The sequence below is a fragment of the Hippoglossus hippoglossus genome, chromosome 21 (assembly GCF_009819705.1).
Source record: "Hippoglossus hippoglossus isolate fHipHip1 chromosome 21, fHipHip1.pri, whole genome shotgun sequence".
In the NCBI taxonomy this organism is placed as follows: Eukaryota; Metazoa; Chordata; class Actinopteri; order Pleuronectiformes; family Pleuronectidae; genus Hippoglossus; species Hippoglossus hippoglossus.
In genome coordinates this window covers 13766195-13788389 of record NC_047171.1, presented here as the reverse complement: position 1 = coordinate 13788389, position 22195 = coordinate 13766195, and the positions used below count along the sequence as shown (strand labels likewise).

Genomic DNA, 22195 nt, shown 5'->3' with positions numbered 1-22195 from the left:
TATGTTCTTGTGATTTACCCCAATCAGAATCAATGCAACAGTGTATGAACAATAGTGGATTCTTGTCAAAACTGTCATTAAATGTTTGTTAGTTAATTTATGTGCATTTTATGTGCAATAAAAGAATGTATCATAATTGTAGGTGGTTTATCCTTGACTCATTCTTTTTATTTTATGAAATTATATATAATAAACAATATTTAATTCAAATAGAAACATTTTATAAAATAATATTATTTAATTATTGATTAAATTATCTACCAACATCTGCTGGTGATTTAATTAAAACTGTAATTTTGGCACAGATCCAGATTACAAAATAATGCATCGATCTTGATGAATAAAATCAGGCATGTTGAGGGGACTGATATTTATGGGTGTGTGCAATTTGGTGCAAATCCAAATGAGTGCCACATTAGTTTGAACTAAGACTAAATAAATCACATCTTGACCCCTGTTTGACCCTTAATATGCTGTCAATACATTCTGGCTCACAGTGGCCATTCTATATTCAACTAAATATAGTCGAATGGTTATTTTAATATTTGTGTAAATTAGAAATCAGAAGGTAGAGCGGGTCATCCTCTAACTGGAGGGTTGGTGGTTTGATCCCAATCTCCCCCATGCTGCGTGCCGAAGTGTCCATGGGCAAGATACTGAACTGCTGACAGTGTGTGAGTGATGTGTGATAGAGAAAGTGCTGCACTGTAAGATTGTGTACTCTACCGCGCTTTGAGTGGTCATCAAGACTAGAGAAGCACTTTATGAACACAGAACATTCAGCATCTACCTGCTGGGTCACTGGGGAAAATACAAATCCAGTCAAATATCAACTGTTAGTTTGGGAAGTTAAAGCTGATTGTCTGAAACTGAACTTATAGTTGAACCTGGATTTTTGACAGGAAGTATCACCTGATGTTCCTGATCCTGACGTCACGGCCTGCTCCGGATTCTGCGCGCTGCTGACTCATGTCCAAATAAGGGCATGTGCATCACACAGGTGTCGTGTTATGCACATGCCCCCCCCCCCGTGAAACATGATCCAGGCTCCGTGATTGGTTGTCAGGCTGCCAGACAGGAAATGTTCAAATATCGTACCCGAGTATTTAAAATGATAAAAAGATCGTACACGATTCACATCTGAGAAAACAATAACAATAAATCAAAAATACAAATACAAAATGAAATTATCTTAAAATAACGATAATAAGCGTTCATTTGGTAACTTTTTTTTACTTTCGGTTTGTACTTGCTCCTCTGGTTTGACGAGGTGCGCCCAGGTCCGTGTTTGGGAAGTAATATAGAAGTTTTCTACTTCTACAAGGCTTCATCAGACTTAGTGAAAACTCCTCCAGACAGGTGGGTAACACTGAGCGACATGTTCGTGTTAAGATCATATTTCTATCGTTAAATTATAAAGAAATTCTCATTTAATCAAACTTTATTGACACTTAGAGAGTTGTGAGGTGTGTAGCAGTGATAGGAAGCTCCTGTTACTCAGCTCTTTTTCTACGTCCGGATTCACACTGCAGTATTTTGGATCAATAGATCACAGAGTTAAGTCACTACTGTTCTCTGAAGGTGACAAATGCACAGACTCGTGTTTCTATATCGGTTAAAGTCAGGGTGTTTCTCATTTGTATGCAAGTGGAAGAACGCTGTCATATTAATTTATGTGGGAGTGAAAGTCAGATAATATTCTTCTGGGGTGTTGATTACCAACTGCAATAAGTTCTATAACATAGGACAAGGTGGTAAATATAAGTTATAAGATTGAAGGTCTTCCCTACTAGTTAGGGACCACCAGCAGATGTTAGGGATCACCAGCAGATGTTAGGGACCACCAGCAGATGTTAGGGATCACCAGCAGATGTTAGGGATAACCAGCAGATGTTAGGGACCACCAGCAGATGTTAGGGATCACCAGCAGATGTTAGGGATAACCAGCAGATGTCAGGGATCACCAAATTATGTCAGGGATCACCAGAGGATATCAGGGATCAATAGATAATGTCGGGGACCACCAGCAGATGTTACTGGTCCGCATCAGATGTTTGGGTCTTCCCTACTAGTTTGATGATAGGTTGCCAACGACCAGCAGATGTTAGTGACCACCAGCAGATGTTAGGGACCACCAGCAGATGTTAGGGACCACCAGCAGATGTTAGGGATCACCAGCAGACTTCAGGGATCACCAGCCGATGTTAAGGACCACCAGCAGTTGTCAGGGATCACCAGCAGATGTTAGGGATCACCAGCGGATGTCTGGGATCACCAGCAGATGTTAGGGATCATCAGCAGTTGTCAGGGATCACCAGCAGATGTTAGGGATCACCAGCAGATGTCAGGGATCACCAGAGAATGTCGGGGACCACCAGCAGATGTTACTGATCCAAAGCAGATGTTAGGGACAACCAGAGGATGTTAGGGACCACCAGCAGATGTTAGGGATCACCAGCAGATGTTGGTGACATATCATCAGTTGGGTACCTAGTGTGATTGGATAAAAAGATCAACAGGTAATCCCGGCCTTTATCTCAATCTGGCGTGAAAGCTATAATGAATTCACACAACCTCCTCCAGAATGCCATCAAATGTTATTGTTATTATCTGATCAATTTCACCACACCAAACGGTAATAATGACAGGCATCATGTTATACCAGAAAAAAACAGACATCTGAGTGCGTTTACCTTGTTTTTAGTGCAGGGAATGGAGTTCCAGCAGCTGTTGCATAACGTGGGGAAGGCCCTGACTACGGACAATGTAAAAGCTCTAGCATTTCTTTGCACCGACATCCTGAAACGAAACACGGAATCTGTGAAGTCACCCACTGACCTCTTCACTCGTCTGATGCAACAAGACCATCTCTCGCAAGAGCGACCATACCTGCTGACTGAGCTTCTGCGCACCATACAACGCATCGACCTAGTCAGAGAATTCCATCTCAACAACAGAGAACCTACAAGCCTCATCTCTCCCTACAGGTGGGCTGCTCACATTTTGCTGCTTTTAAGTAAATCATTCAATAATTATGGTTACAGGAAAGTATTTGAAAACACTCACGCTTAATAGGGATACACCTTCTACATATAATACATATAAAGCATAGGATCAGTATCAGAGACAGTGCAAGGCTTATTAATGGATTGGGTAGGAACTTGATGAACATTGATGACATGATGTTTAGAAATGTTTTCAACTGTGAACTTCATTATATAGAAGAAATAAAAATTTGGGATATGTAATTTAAATCGGTTGTTTGAATAAGATTTATATCAGTGGTCTCTGAAAAGTCACAAAATAGACATACAAGAAATATCCCATAGCAATTTATTGGAGTCCGGGGTCACTCCTGTCTTGTTTTGTCCAAACAACAGTTATATATATCATAAATGTATCATATATATCATTGATATCTATGGAAAAGTGCAATTGCTCATTGCTTAGAATGGTACAGAATGGTACACTTAGAACATACAACGGTGACCCTCTAGCATGTCCAGTCAAGCAACAGGCCAACTACAGTTGTACTGTCTCTCATTCCAGGAAGCTCCTCTACAACCTGTCCGAGGAGTTGACTACTGACCACTTGAAGGAAATGAAGTTCTTGTTGAACAAGATGCTCCCAAGCAAAGCAGTGGAGGAAAATACTGTGAGTTGGTTCTTCTGATTGTCAACGGTTGAATCCTGTGTTTGAGGAGACAAGAGACAATCAGCCATAGTTATAAACATGCAAACTATAAATAGTTCTACAACTTTATGCATTGATTGGCTAATAATACAGGGTCGGCATTGGCTCAGGAGGTGGAGCAGGACATCCACTAGCCAGATGGTCGGTTGTTCAGTCCACGGCTCCTCCTTTATGTATGCCAAAGTGTCCTTGGGTAAAATACTGAACCCCAAATTTCCCCCTGCGATGCCTGAAATGGTGCCTGAAAGAATAAGCCTAAAACACTGTAAGCGCTGTAAGAATGTGTGTGAATGGGTGAATGTGGCTTGTAGCTTGGCTTGAAGGTCCTGTATAAATACAGTTCATTCAATTTCTATAAAACTAGAATGGCACTCAGTAGAGCACTTTCCTCCGCCAAGTCCCAACAGTCCCCTTAAATTCCTTCAAGTGGCACCAAATTTCACACACTCATCGATATCAGTACCATAATTTTGCCAGTTTTTTTTCATCTAGTCCATGAGTTACTCTCTGGAAAATCAGTGATACTGTCACAAAACACCTCAAAAATCTCACAATGTTAAACAAAGAGAAAATAAATCCTATATCTGCCCCCTGGTCCGAATCTGTTGAGTAGTTTTTGCGTAATCTTGCCTAAGAACTAACAAACATACAAACCAACCAACAAACAAATGGACAGGGGTGAAAACATAGTCTCCTTGACGGAAATAAAAAACATTTTTAAATCATCAATAAAATTCAACAATATCTGTTGCCTGACTTTGACTTTGCTTCTGCTGTTAAGCCTGTATCACACTATCTTATGATAAGTTAAGTGTAAGTGTAAATTTGCTCAACTTTTCAGTCTTTGCTGGAAGTCTTCCTGTGTATGGAGCAGAGGGACCTCCTGGGTGACAATAACTTAAACCTACTGGAAGATAAGATTGAGCGAGTCTGTCCCAGGCTGAAAGTACAGATCACCCAGTTCAAGGCACAGCAGGGTAAGCTACAGAAAACTCTCTCTCCAAATGTCATCAACAACTGACAACACAAAAGCAAAAGTTAGAGACAGCAGGTTTACTTTCAAAGAGTTTATTTCAGTGATTAACTGGGCTGGTTCTGAAGTCAGGCACATTAAAGCACAGGAAATGACATGGCTTCCATTAGGTCACCTTACACCTACACGCCTAAAACCATTTCAGCCTTAACCTAAAGCTTTGTCTTAACCCTAATAGATATTTACAGTGAGGGGACTTTTATTTTGTCCACACAAGCTTCTATACTTTTTCCCACTCCCGAACATGTCTAATTATATTGCTGTAAATTTGATACATATGTAAACATCTGCTGTTTCATTTCAATCAATTTATGTAAAATTATAATGCAAAATCATTAGTTCTCCTTCTTCTTACAAGCCCTCCAGTCATTGACTCTAGTAAGAAAATACCGAGTAACTTATATGACGATGAAACGGATTTATTTTGTCTTGTGGTTTATTTTATTTTTAATTTCTCTCGTGCCCTGCAGTCTTCCAATGATTCTCTCACCACCGTTCTGCGTGAGTTCTGAGTCGGATTTGATGTTTAACAAATGAAACTTTTTTCATTTCATATGCAGTCATCTTTTCAGAATCCTCTTTTACGACTATAGGTTTAAGCACTGAAGCAAGCAACAGTGCCTGCTCACCAGGTTATTGTAAGTATTTTCCACAGTGAGCTGTATTAAAAGAACACGACAGACTGTTAAATTATCTTTGTGGAAAATGACGACACTGATCTTCCACCCTTCGATCGTCTGTCTCACAGTGTGCAGTGATACTGTAGACGTTTCGGGTTCTCAAGAAAACAGGACCTTCTCTGAAAATCAGACATCTACAAACAGTAAGGTGTGTGATTTATTTCCTCTCAGTTATACAAGTTCATGTGTTCAAGGCTGAATTACTTCCATAGTAAAATGGTCAACTGCCCCAGTCATGGACCCTTAGGGCCTCTAAAACCCCTGTCATCACATGATTCACGTTGATTATGTTTGGTCAAAAAAGCTAATGTAGAAAATAAACTGGCTCCTGCATTGTCAGTTTATATTGAGGCCCTTTCTTGTTGAGGGGCTCTGTGAAAATCTGTGTTTGATTCATATTTCACATATTTCACACTGTGGGAATAAGAAGATCTAGATTACTAGAATGGATATGGGCCCCACTGCTCATTTTAACGTAAGGGGCGCTTTCACACCTACCTTGTTTGGTCTGGAAGTTTTAGTCTTAACCAAAATAACAGGTGTGAAAGGTGCCTCGGACACCGATCCAGAACAATGGACCAAAATTTGGTCTGGACCGAAGAGGTGGTCTCGGTCTGGATTAAACGAAACCGTGGTTTGGATCATTTGCAGTGTGGAAATTTTGTTGGGGACAGTTCAGACTTTTAGACCAATTGCAGGAAGTTGAGAAAGCATTTAACAATAGAAGACGAAGAATAAGAGGATGATTTGTAGTCTTCACTGCCGACAGTATAATGATTGAATGACGAGGACGTTCATTTGAACTAGTGTGAGGTACTGAGTCTGAAGTTGGGGATGCTGGTACTAATAATGATATTATAACGGCAACGAAACAAAGATATGGACAGGTTCATTCATTTCCTCATTTCAAACGGAAAGACTGAAATATTGCGCTTACAAAAGAACTGAAAATAACTGACAACACGCCAACGTCAGACACACGCCCGTATACAAACCAATCAAACTTACAAACCAATGTAGGTATGATGACAGGACATACATATGTCATACAAAAGTCTTTAGTCTGCTCCCTAAATTGCAATGTGAAACTGAAATTAACAGATCACATTTAAACATCATGAACCTTGATTTGGACCATGGTTCAGACTCTGGTGTGAAACGCCCAAACACTATACTCTGAACTTGTAGCTTTTTCGCAAAACATGGACAGTAATAATCTGATTGTTTAATCTGGGTTGTGGATTTATGTTTGTAGGCTTTGAGAAGATATTCCATGACTCAAGCAAAGAGAGGTATCTGCTTGATTATCAACAACTGCAATTTCTCTCGGTCCAGCCTCAAATATCGTGCGGGCACCATGGTTGATGAACGTGAGCTTATGTTTATTGAACTGATTTATCTCTTTGTGCCACTGTGATACTGCTGATGCATTTTTTTGCATGTGTGTGTCCATCTATCTCTATATCCTCCAGAGTGTCTGAGCCATGTGTTTAAGTGGCTGGGCTTTGACGTTGAGGTACATCTAGACTGCACGAGTGAGAAGATGCTGTCTGTGTTGCGGGAGCTCGGAGGGAGAGACCACAGGCAGATGGACTGCGTGGCGTGCTGTGTTCTCAGCCACGGCCTGGAGGGAAGCGTTTACGGTGTAGACACTCAAACTGTCGACATCAAAGTTCTGAAGGAGCCTTTGAATGCACTTAACTGCCCGACTTTAGCAGAAAAACCCAAACTGTTCTTCGTCCAGGCTTGCCAGGGCCAAAAGGAGCAGGATGCTGTGTACATCGAGGCCGATGGCCCCGAACCAAGTCTTGTTTGTAGTGATGCTCTTAAAGATTCCATCCCAGCAGAGGCTGATTTCCTGATGTCGATGGCCACCGTTCCTTCCTTTGTCTCTTTCAGAGATAAGAAGAAGGGCACCTGGTTTATTCAGTCATTGTGCAAAAACCTCGTCGAGTTGGTGCCAGGGTGAGAAAAACAAAATATCTGATATTGTTGGATGATGGATTTTTGTTTTTCAGTGTCTTAAAATGTACAGAAATACTGAAGTACCTCTCAATCTACATTTTATATTTCTTTATATTTCATAGTATTTATTTTATGTCTGAGTGAAATATTTAACTTTTTACTTTTTCATAGGTGTCTGTGTTGTGCTTTGGGTTATTTCACTCTCCTCTCTTTTCCTTTTCCAGGGGCTTGGACCTCTTGTCCATCCTGACCAAAGTGAATGATGATGTGAGCCTCAAGACCAAAACCGAAGGTGAAAAAAAGCAGATGCCTCAGCAAGCCTCCACGCTCAGGAAGAATGTGGTCTTCCCGGTGCCTAAGACCCCTTCCCCCCTCCTGCCTTCTGTTTGATTGACATTAAAACGATCCCCCAAGGACGAAGGGAAGCTTCATCCAAATGTACTCCTGGGCCATCTACTATTCAACGATGTAGTTGGACACTTGAAAGTCAACCTGTAGTTGAGATGATTTTTTTTCAATGACACAGTCTTACTGGTTTGTTTACACACAAGTACCAGCCCTGCTCCTCTAGTTGTAGCATTTTCAAAGCTAAGTATTTGTACTGTCTGCTGTAGCGAATCTATGAATCATCTCGCTCTCAGCCTTTATTTTATTTCATTATCATTTTATTTTACATACACTTTTAAATGACACTGACACTGTTGACCAATTGTTCCTGGGGCAACTACCAAAGTTTTATTCTTCAAATGTTTTTTGTCAACCATTGTCATTTAAAATATGCAAATACGGTCCACAAGGTTGTCCCACATCATAAATCCAGGAAATCTTTAATGCTATTGTGAAAATATTTTGTCAATTGAACATCCATTCATTCTGTGTGTTTGTATTAAACTGGGACTCTTCAAACTCTACTCTGTTCGTCCATTACATTCAGTGTTTTAAGGTCATATGAGTCTGGAAAAAAATGTATGTACACACGAACTGCACTGGTTGGCACGAGCATCAAAAGTATATCAGTATACAGCGGTTGATTATAGCGCTATATGGAGTTTGCTCCAGTGTTTATATGGAGGTTCATCTTTAATTTAAACCTTATTTCCAATCTTTTGCTGATTCCAGATATCCTGCATGTATTATTACTTAGATTTACTGTTTGCACTTCTCCTGTGTTTTTTTCCGCAGTGAAATCACCAATGAATGAAACGCCCTCTGTGACCTTCCATCGCCAGCAGGTGGCGGTAGAGAAATTTAACGCCAGTCACATTAGTTGACCCGCGGCTGACCCGGATGTTGATATGTTGTTAAAGAAGGTGATTTCCCCGGTCAGGCCACAACGAAGATGCATGTTTTCATTTTCTTCACAGTCACATAACAACCTGACGCACAGTTCAAATATATGTTGAAGTGTTGTGAGATATTTCCCAGCTGAAAACAGGAAGTCAAAAACATAAACAACCATGGCGCAAGAGGGATTTCCGTCAGCAGCTGTGAAAACCACCGCAGACTCCGGGTACGTTGTTTTTAAAATCACTTTCATTATCTAAAGTGTTCGAGTGGTTTGACGAATCAACCATTAAATACACAGTGGGAATAATCGGTTAATTATTCCATCCTTACTGGTTTCAGCTTCTCACTGTTGTGTGATTTGTAATGAATCTCTCATTTATGTATAATAAAAAATATTGATCTAAATCAGTATTTTTTGGGTCTGTTATAAACAGTAACGCTACAAACCAGAATCCTGAAAAGTAAAAAAAAATACTTCCATTAAATACTAGACAGATTTTTTTTGTTTCATTATCTAATAAACTTCCCGAAACCTGTTGGAAAAATTGTTAGGTTTATGCTGCATTAGTTATTCCCTCCTGTAAATAGGTCATATCATTTGCTTTCACTATTTTTGGTAAGAGATTTATGGCAACAGCACAGTTATTATTGTGCTTCTGGTTAATTTAACTGGTTTCATTAATACACACAGCTTGAACCCAGTTGAAACGCAGAGGAACATTCCTGGGAAAACACCGATACAAATCCTGCATGAATATGGCACCAAAACGGGAAGTCTTCCTGTGTATGTGATGGAGAAGGCCGAGGGAGAGGCTCACCAGCCCAGCTTCGTCTTCAGCGTGACGATCGGAGACGTGAGCAGCACAGGTACATTAGCAGTCCCACCCCTGCTGTGCTGATCGCTGCCTGACGCTCAATCAAGCCTTTCATTTGACTTGAAAATCATACATTCCTCTTTTCACTGTGCAATACATTATTTTTCTCTTCTGCCTTCTTGTCACTCCTGTCTGTTGCTGCAGCTCACTCTTAAATATGTCCTCGAGTTTTTTTTGTTGTTAACAAAGGTGTCTCACTTCAGATGTAGAGCAGTGCAGATCCCAACAAGAGTTTGACATTTTCAAAGCTCTCAGTGTTGAGTTGCTAAGAAACAATCCAGTCCTCTGATTGACACCTTTAAACACCTACAAGTTCAATTATTTTCATTCAAATTTCAATCTTTGTTTTATTATTTCTTGGGTGTTACATCAATACTAAATTGAATAAAGTGTCCTTGTGGGCTTCCAGAGTTTAAAACAGGGGATTTATTTATTTTGTCATCTAACTTGTCTTTTGAGGTTGTCTGTGCTTTAAAAAATAGTTTCTGTAATGTGTTACATTATCTGTAACTGTGTTTATTTGTGTTGTATTGCAGGTCAAGGTTTGAGTAAAAAGTCTGCTAAACACCAGGCTGCAGAAGCTGCCCTGATTATTCTGCAAAAAGACAATGTAGAAGTGTGAGTCATTGTTGTTTTGGGTTTCATACATTTATTGGGTGAAAATGTCATGAACTTCAGGACATTAACTTGGGCTTTGGTACATTACCATTGGTAATTTGATTACTGTAACTGTAATATTTCTTTAGGTATACTCAATAAAGTCATACTCCTACGACAAATCATCCAAAACTCTGCTGCTAAGATCATCATCCGCACAAAATCCAGTGATCACATCCATCTTCGTCCAGCTTCACTGGCTACCAGTGCAACACAAATGGCCTTTGAAGCTCTCTAGACCCTGGCTCCTTCCAGACCCTCTCCGTCCCTACACCCCCCCCTGAGCCCAAAGCTCTTCCTGGGCGGCTCCTCGGTTTGTCGGTCTGTTAAACTCAGCACAATAAGTGCCGGGGCCTTCAGCTGCTCTGCACCGTGACTCTTCAAGTCTCTGCCATCTCTTATCCATCAGCTATATTCTATTAGACTCACAAATCTAAACACAACTGTTGAGATCAGCTTACTTAACATAACCTCATCTTATCTTGTCCAGCCCTCTCTAATTTGATTTCAACCTTTTGTGTTACTTATGGTGTATTGTAAGATGTCCATGGGTATTTTGAAACCACGAAATAGAATTAATTATTTTCTTATTATTTTTTTCCAAAGCAATTAATTGAGAAAGTCATTGGAAAATAAATCAATGAGGAAAACAATATTCAGTTGACGCCCACACTGTTGCATATACATCTGACAGCCTGATGTGAATGTTGGTGTGTTGCAGCTGTGGTAAACACTTTGCTCTATTTCCCACCAGGATCATTTCTGCGAAGTCTGAGGTTAATGGTGTCGCAGCAGAAACTCACACTCATCCAAACTCAGTGGGGATACTGCAGGTGTGTGAATCATGGCTCTGCTGTTTTTATGTTCTTTCATTGTTTGTGGATGCATGTTTGTGTGTGTTTTCACATGCGTGATTGTCACAAAATGAATAAAATACCAACTCTGTTTTTCTCCCTCTCATTCAGTTTTCTTTTTGGCTTTTAATAGGAGCTAGCGTTGCACCGAGGATGGCGTCTACCTGAATACTCAGTTTTAATGGAGTGTGGTCCACCACACAAGAGAGAGTTCACTGTTACCTGTCGGCTGGAGTCCCTGTCAGAGAAAGGTTCGAGTGACCTTCATGTAAAATCCTTTAAAGTGACGTTCTTTAGTCTTTGTTCATCCTGTTCTTCGTCTCTGTGTTGTGTTTTGAAGCTGTAGGAAATTCAAAAAAGGTGGCTAAAAAGGCAGCTGCGGAAAAAATGTTTGCAAAGCTACTAAATCTGTCAGGCTGTTCTGAAATCACATGGGTATGTTGCATATTTCTTATGTTTGGGGTTTTTGTGTCACCACTGCGTCAACACATTGAGTGTTCTGTTTTAACATTACATTTTTCATTTCCAGATGCCTACACCAAGTGTCCGATTTGAGAACTTGAAGAACTCCTCAACAGAGAAGATGTGTTTACTGAGAAGAAACCCTCTGAGCATTCCTAACACTGATTACATCCAGATGATGTTAGAGCTGTCCAACGAGCAAGGCTTTGAGGTCACGTACTTCGACATCGGTGAGACAGACCACACTTCATCTGTGTTTCTATCTGATCAGATTTCATGGCAATCTTAAAGAGTGTAACTTTAAAACGGCGTCAATATTTTTATTGAAATATTGACTGTAGCAGCTCATTTAGGTGTCTGTTCTAGACATTTCTAGAAAGTTTTGGGTGAATCTCTGCAACAACAAAAATAGTTGCAGGCTAAAGATAAAATATGTTACAATTCTTCATAAAATGTCTAAAAACAACTAGATCAATGATATTTACTTTGTTGACTTGTTTCCAACAGTGTTCAAACCCAGAGAAATCCACAATTTTATTCAAGTTAATGGGGTGTTTCATTTTGGTCGCCTTTTAATTGCACATTGCATTTAAGATTACGATCCCTTTATTGGTCCCGCACACACTACATGCAATGGGGGAAATTTGTCCTCTGCTTTTTGACCCATCTGTGTGAACACAGCACACACAGGGGCACTTAGACAGTGGGGGGGAGAGTCCTCTTGGACTTGAACAGGTCCAGGTCTGGTCCATCCTCTGGTCCAGGTATGTTTTGTCTGTCCGTGGCCTCGAACCAGCGACCTTCCAGTCTGATGTCTGTCTTTTCTACCACTAGTCCACCGCTGCTCTCTTTATCATTTGCTTTACACTCAAATTTCCTTGTAGATTGGTTTCTTTTGATATATTGTATGTTTGCACGTCTTAAGTTTGTTAGTTAACTAAGATTAGTACATAGTACAGTACTTGTGTTTGTCTGGGATTAGTCCATGTCTCTATAAGATCCCTGGGTCATGTGGGAGGAGGTCAGTTTTGCTTGTTTTGGTTCAGTTAAACTTGTGTTCTTTATTGCTTAGTTGGCCTCTTTTTGAGTTAGTGCCCTTAATTGTGTAGCTCTTTATTAGTTTCTTTTGTTACATAGAATTTACTTACTTTTGTGACTTGCTAGCAACTTTCGATATTAAAGGAGAAATTGTACTATTTACTTCTTGCCCTTGTGCCTTTTTGAATGGTCCCTGACAATTGGTAAGTAAGTAAATTCTATGTAACAAAAGAAACAAATAAAGAGCTACAACATTAAGGGCACTAACTCAAAAAGAGGCCAACTAAGCAATAAAGAACACAAGTTGAACTCAACCAAACATAACCAAAACCTCTTTGGATTGAATATCCACTTTACCCATATCTGCTTTAACTTCATGTCACTCGTAATGGATCACAATTATTCATTCCCGTTTGCTGGGCAACATGAATATGACTTTAATACATTTACTCATCCATGAAGACGATCAGTCATGTCAGGTAGGTTTTCATCTTTTCTAGGTCTTTTGTTATTATTTTTGATTGAGAGACCCCTAGTGGCTAAAGTAACATATTGCACATTTAAGGAATTGGAAAATCCTTAACAATGGCGATTTCTCCATGGACCTTCAGGTCACAGGCTGGGGATAAGGCACCCAAGAGAAATGAATCACTGTTTTATATTCATTTTTGTCTGTTGTGTTGCTTTGTAAACTGTGTGTGTGTCTTTGGCAGCTGAGCTGACGGTGAACGGCCAGTACCAGTGTCTGGCAGAGCTGTCCACGTCCCCAGTCACCGTCTGCCACGGCACGGGCATTTCCTGTAGCAACGCGCACAACGATGCGGCACACAGCGCCCTCCAGTACATCAAGATCACGGCCTCCTCCAAGTAAACGCCTCAGCGGTCGCAACTGTCACATACCGTATATCTGCTGATGTCCATGTCGTGTTCTTCCTGCTCGAGGTCAAGATGAGGTTAAGGTTTATTTTTTTATAATAATATATATCACAAATCAGATCATGGTCCGCAATAACTTAATAATAAGATCAAAATCAATCATCATGTATTACACAGGAAGTTCCACATATTTAAGGTGAGACAAGTGAGAACACAACAATGAATTTTATAAAGCACTTCCTCTTGATGTTTCTACATGCCTCGGTATAGCTGTTTTATTGATTATTTATCCTCCATATTACATTTTTTATTCACAAAGTATTTAGCCTTTTTTTAGTAGAGATGCTTTTATTTACATTCCAGTGGATGTCATTTATTTTTTTATGTGACTTAGATTTTCCTCTGCAGTGGTGTATTAAGTTTTATGCCAGCCAATAGAAGACCACGAACTTTCAATTTAAATAAAGATTCCTTTAGGTTTAACTTAAACAAACGGAAGTGAGCTGAATATGAAAGGGAATTGATGAGGAGAGATTATCCCTTTTCCTTCTGCCGTGCAGTCTACAGTACAGACCCCCACTGTCGTTACCTCGTCGACGCTCACAAAAGATACAACCTCTTTATTTTACTGTTTGCTGTTCCTGTTGGTCTGTTCTCTGCAGTGTGCATCATAGAACCTAGACGTAAAACCTGTGATGTATTAATACAGTAACTGATGGTGTCCTCAGCTGTATGGACATTGTTGGGAGAAAAAAGCTGCAACGACGTGTAAAAATCCAGAAAATAAATCCAAACTCTAAACGATAACGCGTGTTGTTTTCTGTCAGTGGTCATACAACAGAAGGTATTGAGAGAGAGCAGATTGCTCGTGGGAACCGACCACTTGTTGGTCATCAATTCACGAAGGCAGCGCAAATGTGAGGAAAATTAAGATTTTTCGGATTAGTTTTGCAATTCTAATTCTAATTGGGGTAATATATTATTTTTTATTAAATGCACAAAATGTAACTTGACCTGTATTTGTGGTCTGTGTTGTATTTAATAAGATACATTAATACTGAGAAAAATTACACATTTATTTTCAGGGTTGTCTGTCCGTCCCAATCTCATGAACACGATATGCCTCCAGGGAATGTCTTCAGATCTGGTACAAATGTTCACTTGGACTCACGTCAAACGTCAAGGTGGCCTCAAAAGACATGTTTTTGATCTCTGGAGAGCGCTTGAGGAAATCAGTTGTGACTTGGACTCAAAGATAAAGTGGTCAAAGGTCACAGTGACCTTATATAAATTTATGGATTGCTGTTGGCATACAACTGCAGTGTTGTAATTCTAGTTCTTGCTTCTACATGAATAGAAACTCAAACAAGTGGTTTAGATTTATGGAGTTTTTACAATTAGAATAAAAATTTGTCGATGCAGTGACAAAGGAACAGAAACTGATCAATCATTAAAATCTTTGCGCAACAATCGTAGTTTTCGCTTCAAATCTGGAATATTTGTCGCTTTGCACTGTTTTGTGTGATTTTACACAGAATCAGCTGACGACGACACAGAGGAGAACAGATTTAAAGTTTAACAGCAACAACATGATTGGCTGATCGAGATCATGGCAAAATCTGATTGGATTACTGATCGCAGCTGATTGAAAGAGGCTGTGAAGGAGGGAGAGAGAATTGTGAATGAACGGGACATAGAGAAAGTCTTCCTTATTGAACATGAACTTTTATGACCATATCTTTTACATACAAACCACGTGTTTGTCAATTGTTTTACAGTTTTATTAGAACAAGCACTATGTAGCAGCAGTGTACGGTGTTCATGGAAAGATATGTACTTTGTTAAAATTGCACTTTAGAAGGTACCCATTAGGATTTAAAGGATTGAAAAAAAAATTGTGATACATGTCAGTCCGAAACAAAACCAAAAAAAACCATGAGAGTCCAATTGAAAAAGAAAAACGTCTTTTTTCTAAGGCATCTGCAACATTCATTGGCAGGCTAAGTTGTGTTAACATGCAGGTTGAATAATGGACAAAGAAAGCATGGAAGGATTTCATGATTTCTTTTTTTTTTTCTTTTCTTTTTCACTACAGTCTGACTCTATGATTCCAAACACTACTAATCATCGCCCTTCTCCTCCACTCACAACTGCTGAGATTCAGTCTCATTAAAAAGAATTCAGTTGATGTAGGAGGAACCGCCCATCTTCCTTTAAAATGTGCTGTATTTACAGTGATCGCCCCGAAACAGTACTGATTACATGTTGGAGTAGCGGAGCAGTGGGACACAATCTGTGAACACGGCGAGCGTCACATAAAACCTTTTTTTCCCCACCTACAACATCAATAACCTCTCCCAAAAGAATCAACAGCTAACTCCTTGATATACTGGATCATGTGCAGGCAGGTGGAGACTGGAGAATGTGCTGAGTCGGATTTGTTAATGGCGTACCTTCTTCTTGGCGTGTGTGTGTGTGTGGGGGGGGGGGCTTCTCATCAGCAGTGTGTTTGTGAGGCATTAATAAAATGCGTTAAGGCACAGCGAGTGAAACTGACGAGTCGTAGCATTGGAGTTTGTGACCTGGGATCAAATTAAAAGCACATATTCATACGTAAAGAAAAGAGTCTATGGATGCAAAGCAGTAACATGTTTTTGGTTTTGTAATCTACAGTACCATGTGAACAGTGCACACAGGATGGAGTTGCTTCACATAGTTTTCACTCTACATATTTATATATTCACGCCGTCAGCCTGCCGTCCTGAGCGAGGACGTGTGCTCCCGGACACGTGGACAACGTGTGGCCGCTCGCGGGTGTCGGGGTTGATTTCAATCTGAAACCCTGCGTTATATTTTCTTACTCTATAACACAAAAGTGTTAAAGCTAATCTGCTTTGCAATAAATACAGAAATAAGTAACTGGTGCTTTGCAGAATCATCATAGCAGTCGAGTCTCTGGGGAATCAGACACATTAAGTTAAAAGCTTTAAAGCTTGTACAGTATTTTCATTAATACTGTACAGAGTGTTTGTTTAAATATCCTAGTTTCCTGAAGCTGCATTTTCATAAGATGACCTCTAGGTGTCTCTGGTGTTTCATTGCTGTATGCAGGCGATTAATTAATCAATCACAATCATTGTTTTGATAACTAAATAATAATGTAGGCGATTTTGCAAATAGAATATTTGCTGGTAGGATTTACTACTTTTCTTTGTTTCAGAACATTATATTTTTGGTTCTGATGTGGATTTTTCGCTTCAACATCACAACACAGGGCATTTTTCAACATGTTTGTTATTTTTTCAAGGAATAATGCACATACCTTAATTTTCCACTATTAAGGACAATGTTTTATCACAGATAAATAATTTTAAATTCTTTCTTTTTTTCTTTATATTCATCATGTTTTCATCTGCATTTGTTTGACTGTTTATTCGTTGGTAGGATTACGCAGTTGCAAATAACATTACCGAGATATGTATTTATATACAGAGAGAGGGCATTAGCCTTGGCAGAGGAATGCACTCTCCAGTCGCCCTCCTAATTACCGTCAAGGAGGTTGTGTTTACGCCTGCTTTCGTTTGTTTGGCTGTTAGTTTGAAGGGTTACACAAAATTCTGAACGGATTTCCACTAAAACCTGATGGAAGGATGCAGTATAAGTCACGGAAGATTCCTTTACATTTTGGTGCAGATCTGGATCAGGGATCAATAATTCTTATTTACTTTCTTGAACATTGTAAGGTCAAATCAGACATAAATCTGGATCTAGTGAATTTAAATGTGTTTTTTATAAGGGGACAGTTGGTGGATGCGCAGTATGCATTCTACTGAGTGTCTTTCTAGCTCCACTATAAGAATTAGTCATGTTTCATGTGAGTGTTTCGCTGTGATTTCTCTTAAAAGCACAGAGTGTCTCAGATGGATTAGAATCTGTACAGGCTACAGCACCATCTTTTCTTACGTCCTTGATACTGAGACGATTGAACATCTAAGAGCGTCTTATGTTATTTCACTGAAACATTTACTGCACCACGTTCAGAAGACGCACTGATGTATGCATGTAATTATGTAACCATACGATGGTTTCATGTGACTGTGTTTTTTAATTAGGCCGTGGGACAGGGGAGGGCAAGGAGTGATGACCGAAGCGAGGCAAGGCCCAGTTGGGGAAGGGAGGGGGGGGTTCAGAATGTAAATGAGCTGCTTCCCGAGAGACAGTACTGCTATCACACAGATTCAACAGTATTAAAAGGCAAGAATAAATCAAATCTGCCAATTCACATAGTCCTTTTCCACTAAATTCTGAGTCCAAGATATTTTATAAAAATACCTCTTTTTTTTCTACAATAATTGATGATACAGTAAATGCGGCTTTATGCCAGTGAAAGCTGCTCTCTAAACATGCACAGTATTGTAGGTAATCAAAACGTCTACTTCAGAGACTAGTCTAACCCAAACGGCTTGTCGGAAATCCAATGGCTTCAACTAAAACGCGCTAAATCGTGTGACGTGTCGTTTTAAGGCAAGGACATACTCAGACAACCAAGGAGCTGAGGAAAAGATCTACATAGGAGTGTTACGATTGTTGCCCTGACAACCCAGCTCGGAGAAGCACGATGAAGGTGATCCTACTGGATGTTTCCATGGGTGGATGACCGCGGGACGGCGCCACAGAACCCCCGACAGGGCCGCTGGTCAGCAGGCCATCATTCAGCTCTGCAGCCGCTCCTCTCCATGCACACTGATGTTTTATCCTTCACACGTTTCTCTTCACACCTTATTGTGCATAGGTAACAGCCTTCCTGTGTGTGATGATGATACGATGGACCATATTATCCGTTTGCTACCACAGGTTCACTGTGGATTCCATGTTGATGAAGCCGGGGTTCTTGCGCAGCTCCCAGTACATGTTGTTGGAGACCCACCTCTCCCTGTGATTGGCATCAACCACTTTCCTGGAAGAAAACACACAAGTGACAGTTGTAAGTGATAAAGCTGAAACCAAACTAGAATTATCGCCCTGTCATTATAGGCCCCCCGCAGAGCAGTGTAGTTTCAGCCCATCCAGGTATTCCTGACTTATTGCATCACAATAATATGAGGTCACTTTGACCTTTGATCACTGAAATCGAATCAGTTCACTTGTGACACTACGTGAACATTTGTGCCAAATTTCAAAGGATTCTCTCAAGGGGTTCTGAAGATAACACACTCACATGGCAAAAATCGCTTTCACAACACACTTTGGCCGCCAAATACTAATTAGCACTGAGGCGTAAAAATGTTATTCACAAACATACGGAGGAACGATCCTGGCCAGCAAATAACTAATAACCCCAAAAACCTACAGTATCTCCTGAACATAAACTGATATTCAGCTTGACAGAAAGTCCCCATCAACCTCACACTGTTTAACTTGTTCACATTCAAATATAAAGCTGGCATTGGAAACTAAGAAAAATAAGCTTATTTGTGAGGTGAGAATGTTTGGCACAGAAGGAACACAAATACATTCTCCTGTATACTGAGTATTGTGTGTGGAAAACAAAGACAGTCAATTTCACCTTTACCTTGTTTTCATAAAAAACTATATATGGCCAGAGTTTACACACCACAGTCACACACTGCACTAAGAGAACACTGAGGTGATGCTATGATAAGATTCAGGTGGAAAAACAAGGTGATGTATAATTATTCACTTTTAATATTATTATTAGAAATAATACATTTGGATTAACTACTGTGATTCATTTTAATATTTGGTATAATGTAATTAAACAGTAAGCATGATTTCATTTCACTGTTTGCGCCTTATTCCGTTCATCCTGTTTAATGATAGACTCAAATAGCAACAAATCACTGATCACTATGATTCTAAAGTTTAATGATGAAGAAATATAATGAGATATAAAAGCTGATGATGGTTTACAGGCACATTTAGTGAATTAACGATAAAAACAGGTACTAGTGTTGCAAATGTGACACAATCAGTTAAATGACACGACTGAGTTACTTTTCATTCACAGGCAGAATTCTTGACAAATAACAATGGGAGTAGAGATCAAGCCTTGTGTGTCTTTTCTGACAACTACTGAACGATGTGTGTGCTGTTCTATAAACGTGACGGAAACATGAATCTGTATATTTCAGTCTATGAGCGTTCACACAGTTTCAGGTAAGAGCCTCACACATCTGCTCACTGCCCTCTGTTCTTACTTGAAGAAGCGCGGCTCCTGTTTGATGTCGTTCTCATCGCTCCACTTCCTCCGGGCTCTCTGCATGTCCTCTATACGCTGCTTCTCTGAGGACGCCATCTCCAAGTTCCCTTCTTCAAGATGCCTGCGTGAGCGAAAAAAGGAAATGTCTCAGCGAACGCATACAGAGAATCAGACGGCCACATGAGGTTCCTTCACAAAAGGTCTCGAAACTCAATATTGAGCTCGGACATCATCAGACAAAAACAATTCGCTGATGTTACAGTCTAATTTTGGGGAAATGCTGTACCTTTGATCGGGCCTGAATCTGGCATCAGTACGCGGCAAAACATCCTTTAACTCGGGGCAAAGCTCATTCAGTTCAATAGCGAACCTGGTGAAGCCGTAGTACAGCTCATAGTCTGTGGGCATGGAGCCTGACGAGGAGAGAGCGACATGAACATCATCTTAAAATCACTGGAACAACATCCACTGGCTTGTGTCAGATTGCAAGATCAAATTTCTTTGGCCCTAAAAACTTCCAGTGCATTTTAAACGACCGGTTAAACGTCCAGATATGAGTGTGGGTGAAGAAGTGATGTCTACCTGGCCTCCAGACGCATTTGGCAGAAGGCGGGACGCCGCAGTAAAGGCCCTCGTGCCATTTCCCAAAAAGCCTGTGAATCACTTTCCCTTCTTGATCCATCACAAATCCTTGAACCTCATTCACATTAGAACTCCAGTAGTTTCCCTGAAAGACAAATCCAACTCCATCAGCTTAGATTTAAAAAAAAAAGTTTAGAGAGAATCTTATATTAAAACTTATATAGTGAATATTTTCTTTTTGCCTGTTGTGGGCAGAAACATTAGTTATAATATTTGTATGTGCAGCGCTGAGACCTTATTCATCTATAAACTACAAGCAACACTAGTTCAGCAGTGGATTGTTTAAGAGTGTTTAAGTTTCAGTCTGCAGCATCAGACCTGTTTCATCGCTTCATTATCAGAACATTTGATAAAGGACAATTCATTTTTATTTGGTTTATCCATTTAAACATTATTTGCCATTTTCCTGGGTCCAGGTCACATGAACTGATTCATTATACTGTACTTTTTAAGCTGTGTATTACAGACAAAAATGGGATATAAATGTTAATGTACTTAAAAAAGAATTCCCTGCCTTATATATCCTACTGGTTTTCCATCTTCTTTGGCCAGTGTAACAGTGAAAAGGGAAATAAATATATTATATGAGTGATACGCGGCAGAAGCCCTGTGATAACTGACAGGAACATCTCTGTACCTTGACAAATGTGAGTTTGCAGAGGCAGGCGCTGCTCTTTGTGTTTCTGATGGTGATCTCTCCGTAGTGTTCGATCCACCGTCGTCCGCTTAGGATGTTGTGTACGCAGGTGGTGACTTTGTTCCACTCGTAGTGATCGCCAAACCTAGAGAGACACAACAGCAGGTGATCCCCTCGAGCTGCTAAACAATATGAGCAGGAACTCAATAAAAACCTTACTACCTATGTTTTCATCTGCATTTGTAATTTAGCAGCATTACACAAAAGCCGCAGGATGGCTTCACATGAAACTTGATGGAAGGATGTGGTATGGGTCAGGAAACAACCCATTTAATTTTGTTGCAGATCCAGATCAGGGGGATTTATTATTATTAGGGCGTTTGTTGACAGCGTTTGTTGAAGCGGATCCAGGAATTATCTTTCACCTTCTCAATATATGCAATGAGGTGATAAAGAGGCCAATCAGCCTTGGCAGGGATATTTAGTGGCTGAGCACCCTACTCGTTTTTCTTGGTTTTATTCCAGATTAGTTTGGTTTCTTTTCTTGGAAAGACACATGTTGATCGCTAAAGAAGAAAACCTTGATCTAGTTTGATCATGCAGCTTATCTAATAGCATTTTCAGTATTCATGTCTATATGATTTGAGTGATAAAAATATCAGTGCACGCCTCCTCAAACATCCCAGTCAAGTTTATTCATGAGCTGCATCCTCTTGTGGATTCCTCTGAGCCACACATTTGTATTGACATGTACTTTTAGTTGGTGAGAAGTATCTAATTATTTGGTTTTCAGTTACAGGTATGTATTATTCAGAGCTGTCAGGGAGCCGGTAGCACTGATAAAACTATTTGTTTTCAGGTTTAAGGGGTTTAATTACCACTGAGCCATATGGGTGTGTACCAAACTCCAAACAGCTGGTTTAGTGCAAACTCAGAGTTTCCAGAAAAAAATCAATCCCTCAGAGTCATAATTATAATTTGGATGTTGATGTGAGCGCATTTTAAAAGTTATAAACTGGTAATTAAAAGAACACAGATGACATGAATCAGCTCAGTAGCTAAGATGATTTAATGGCTTAATTGTTGACATGAAGCTTCGGACTTCAGGTTTAAACCAAGAGACAAACTATCTGGATCAGTTACCTGGGAATCGTGAGGTTCACGCTCCCTATCGGCAAAATCTCCATCGACTTGCCCCAGAATTTGTTTTTCCATCTCACATCTGAAAAGCAAAATAGTAAAAACATCAGAAAAGAAAGAACAGCATACTTCCCA

General features: G+C 39.9%; 3 protein-coding genes across 4 annotated transcripts in view; 2 read left to right on the top strand and 1 right to left on the bottom strand.

Annotated features, from left to right (window-relative positions):
* Window positions 1-1100: 1100 nt before the first annotated feature.
* Window positions 1101-8168, top strand: casp10 (caspase 10, apoptosis-related cysteine peptidase). Its single transcript, XM_034574613.1, has 9 exons — window positions 1101-1359; window positions 2705-2987; window positions 3550-3655; window positions 4536-4671; window positions 5300-5365; window positions 5476-5555; window positions 6663-6777; window positions 6880-7372; window positions 7597-8168. The coding sequence occupies exons 2-9, from the start codon at window positions 2713-2715 to the stop codon at window positions 7760-7762; spliced, it is 1437 nt and encodes a 478-aa protein (XP_034430504.1). The 5' UTR covers window positions 1101-1359; window positions 2705-2712; the 3' UTR covers window positions 7763-8168.
* Window positions 8169-8638: 470 nt separating this feature from the next.
* On the top strand, window positions 8639-14228 carry prkra (protein kinase, interferon-inducible double stranded RNA dependent activator). The gene is made up of 8 exons (XM_034574614.1): window positions 8639-8882; window positions 9351-9526; window positions 10071-10152; window positions 10946-11024; window positions 11179-11296; window positions 11386-11480; window positions 11575-11737; window positions 13259-14228. The coding sequence occupies exons 1-8, from the start codon at window positions 8830-8832 to the stop codon at window positions 13414-13416; spliced, it is 924 nt and encodes a 307-aa protein (XP_034430505.1). The 5' UTR covers window positions 8639-8829; the 3' UTR covers window positions 13417-14228.
* An 898-nt stretch (window positions 14229-15126) lies between these two features.
* The window catches only part of osbpl6 (oxysterol binding protein-like 6), a 38670-nt gene continuing 31601 nt past the window's right edge, over window positions 15127-22195 (bottom strand). For both annotated transcript variants that reach the window (XM_034573881.1, XM_034573882.1), the window contains 6 exons: window positions 22064-22142; window positions 20921-21065; window positions 20224-20368; window positions 19928-20054; window positions 19640-19762; window positions 15127-18378 (listed from right to left, as the gene is read on the bottom strand). In XM_034573881.1, the coding sequence (XP_034429772.1) occupies window positions 18267-18378; window positions 19640-19762; window positions 19928-20054; window positions 20224-20368; window positions 20921-21065; window positions 22064-22142 (731 nt within the window). In that variant the 3' untranslated portion in view covers window positions 15127-18266. The remainder of the gene's footprint in view (window positions 18379-19639; window positions 19763-19927; window positions 20055-20223; window positions 20369-20920; window positions 21066-22063; window positions 22143-22195) is intronic.

Bases quoted from the DNA above. Each gene is read 5' to 3' on its own strand.
- casp10 (XM_034574613.1), top strand. From the start codon at position 2,713: ATGGAGTTCCAGCAGCTGTTGCATAACGTGGGGAAGGCCCTGACTACG. The intron at 5,366-5,475 runs GTAAGTATTTTC...TCTGTCTCACAG, and splicing joins TGCCTGCTCACCAGGTTATT to TGTGCAGTGATACTGTAGAC. The intron at 6,778-6,879 runs GTGAGCTTATGT...TATATCCTCCAG, and splicing joins GGGCACCATGGTTGATGAAC to AGTGTCTGAGCCATGTGTTT.
- prkra (XM_034574614.1), top strand. From the start codon at position 8,830: ATGGCGCAAGAGGGATTTCCGTCAGCAGCTGTGAAAACCACCGCAGAC. The intron at 9,527-10,070 runs GTACATTAGCAG...GTTGTATTGCAG, and splicing joins CGGAGACGTGAGCAGCACAG to GTCAAGGTTTGAGTAAAAAG. The intron at 11,481-11,574 runs GTATGTTGCATA...TTTCATTTCCAG, and splicing joins GCTGTTCTGAAATCACATGG to ATGCCTACACCAAGTGTCCG.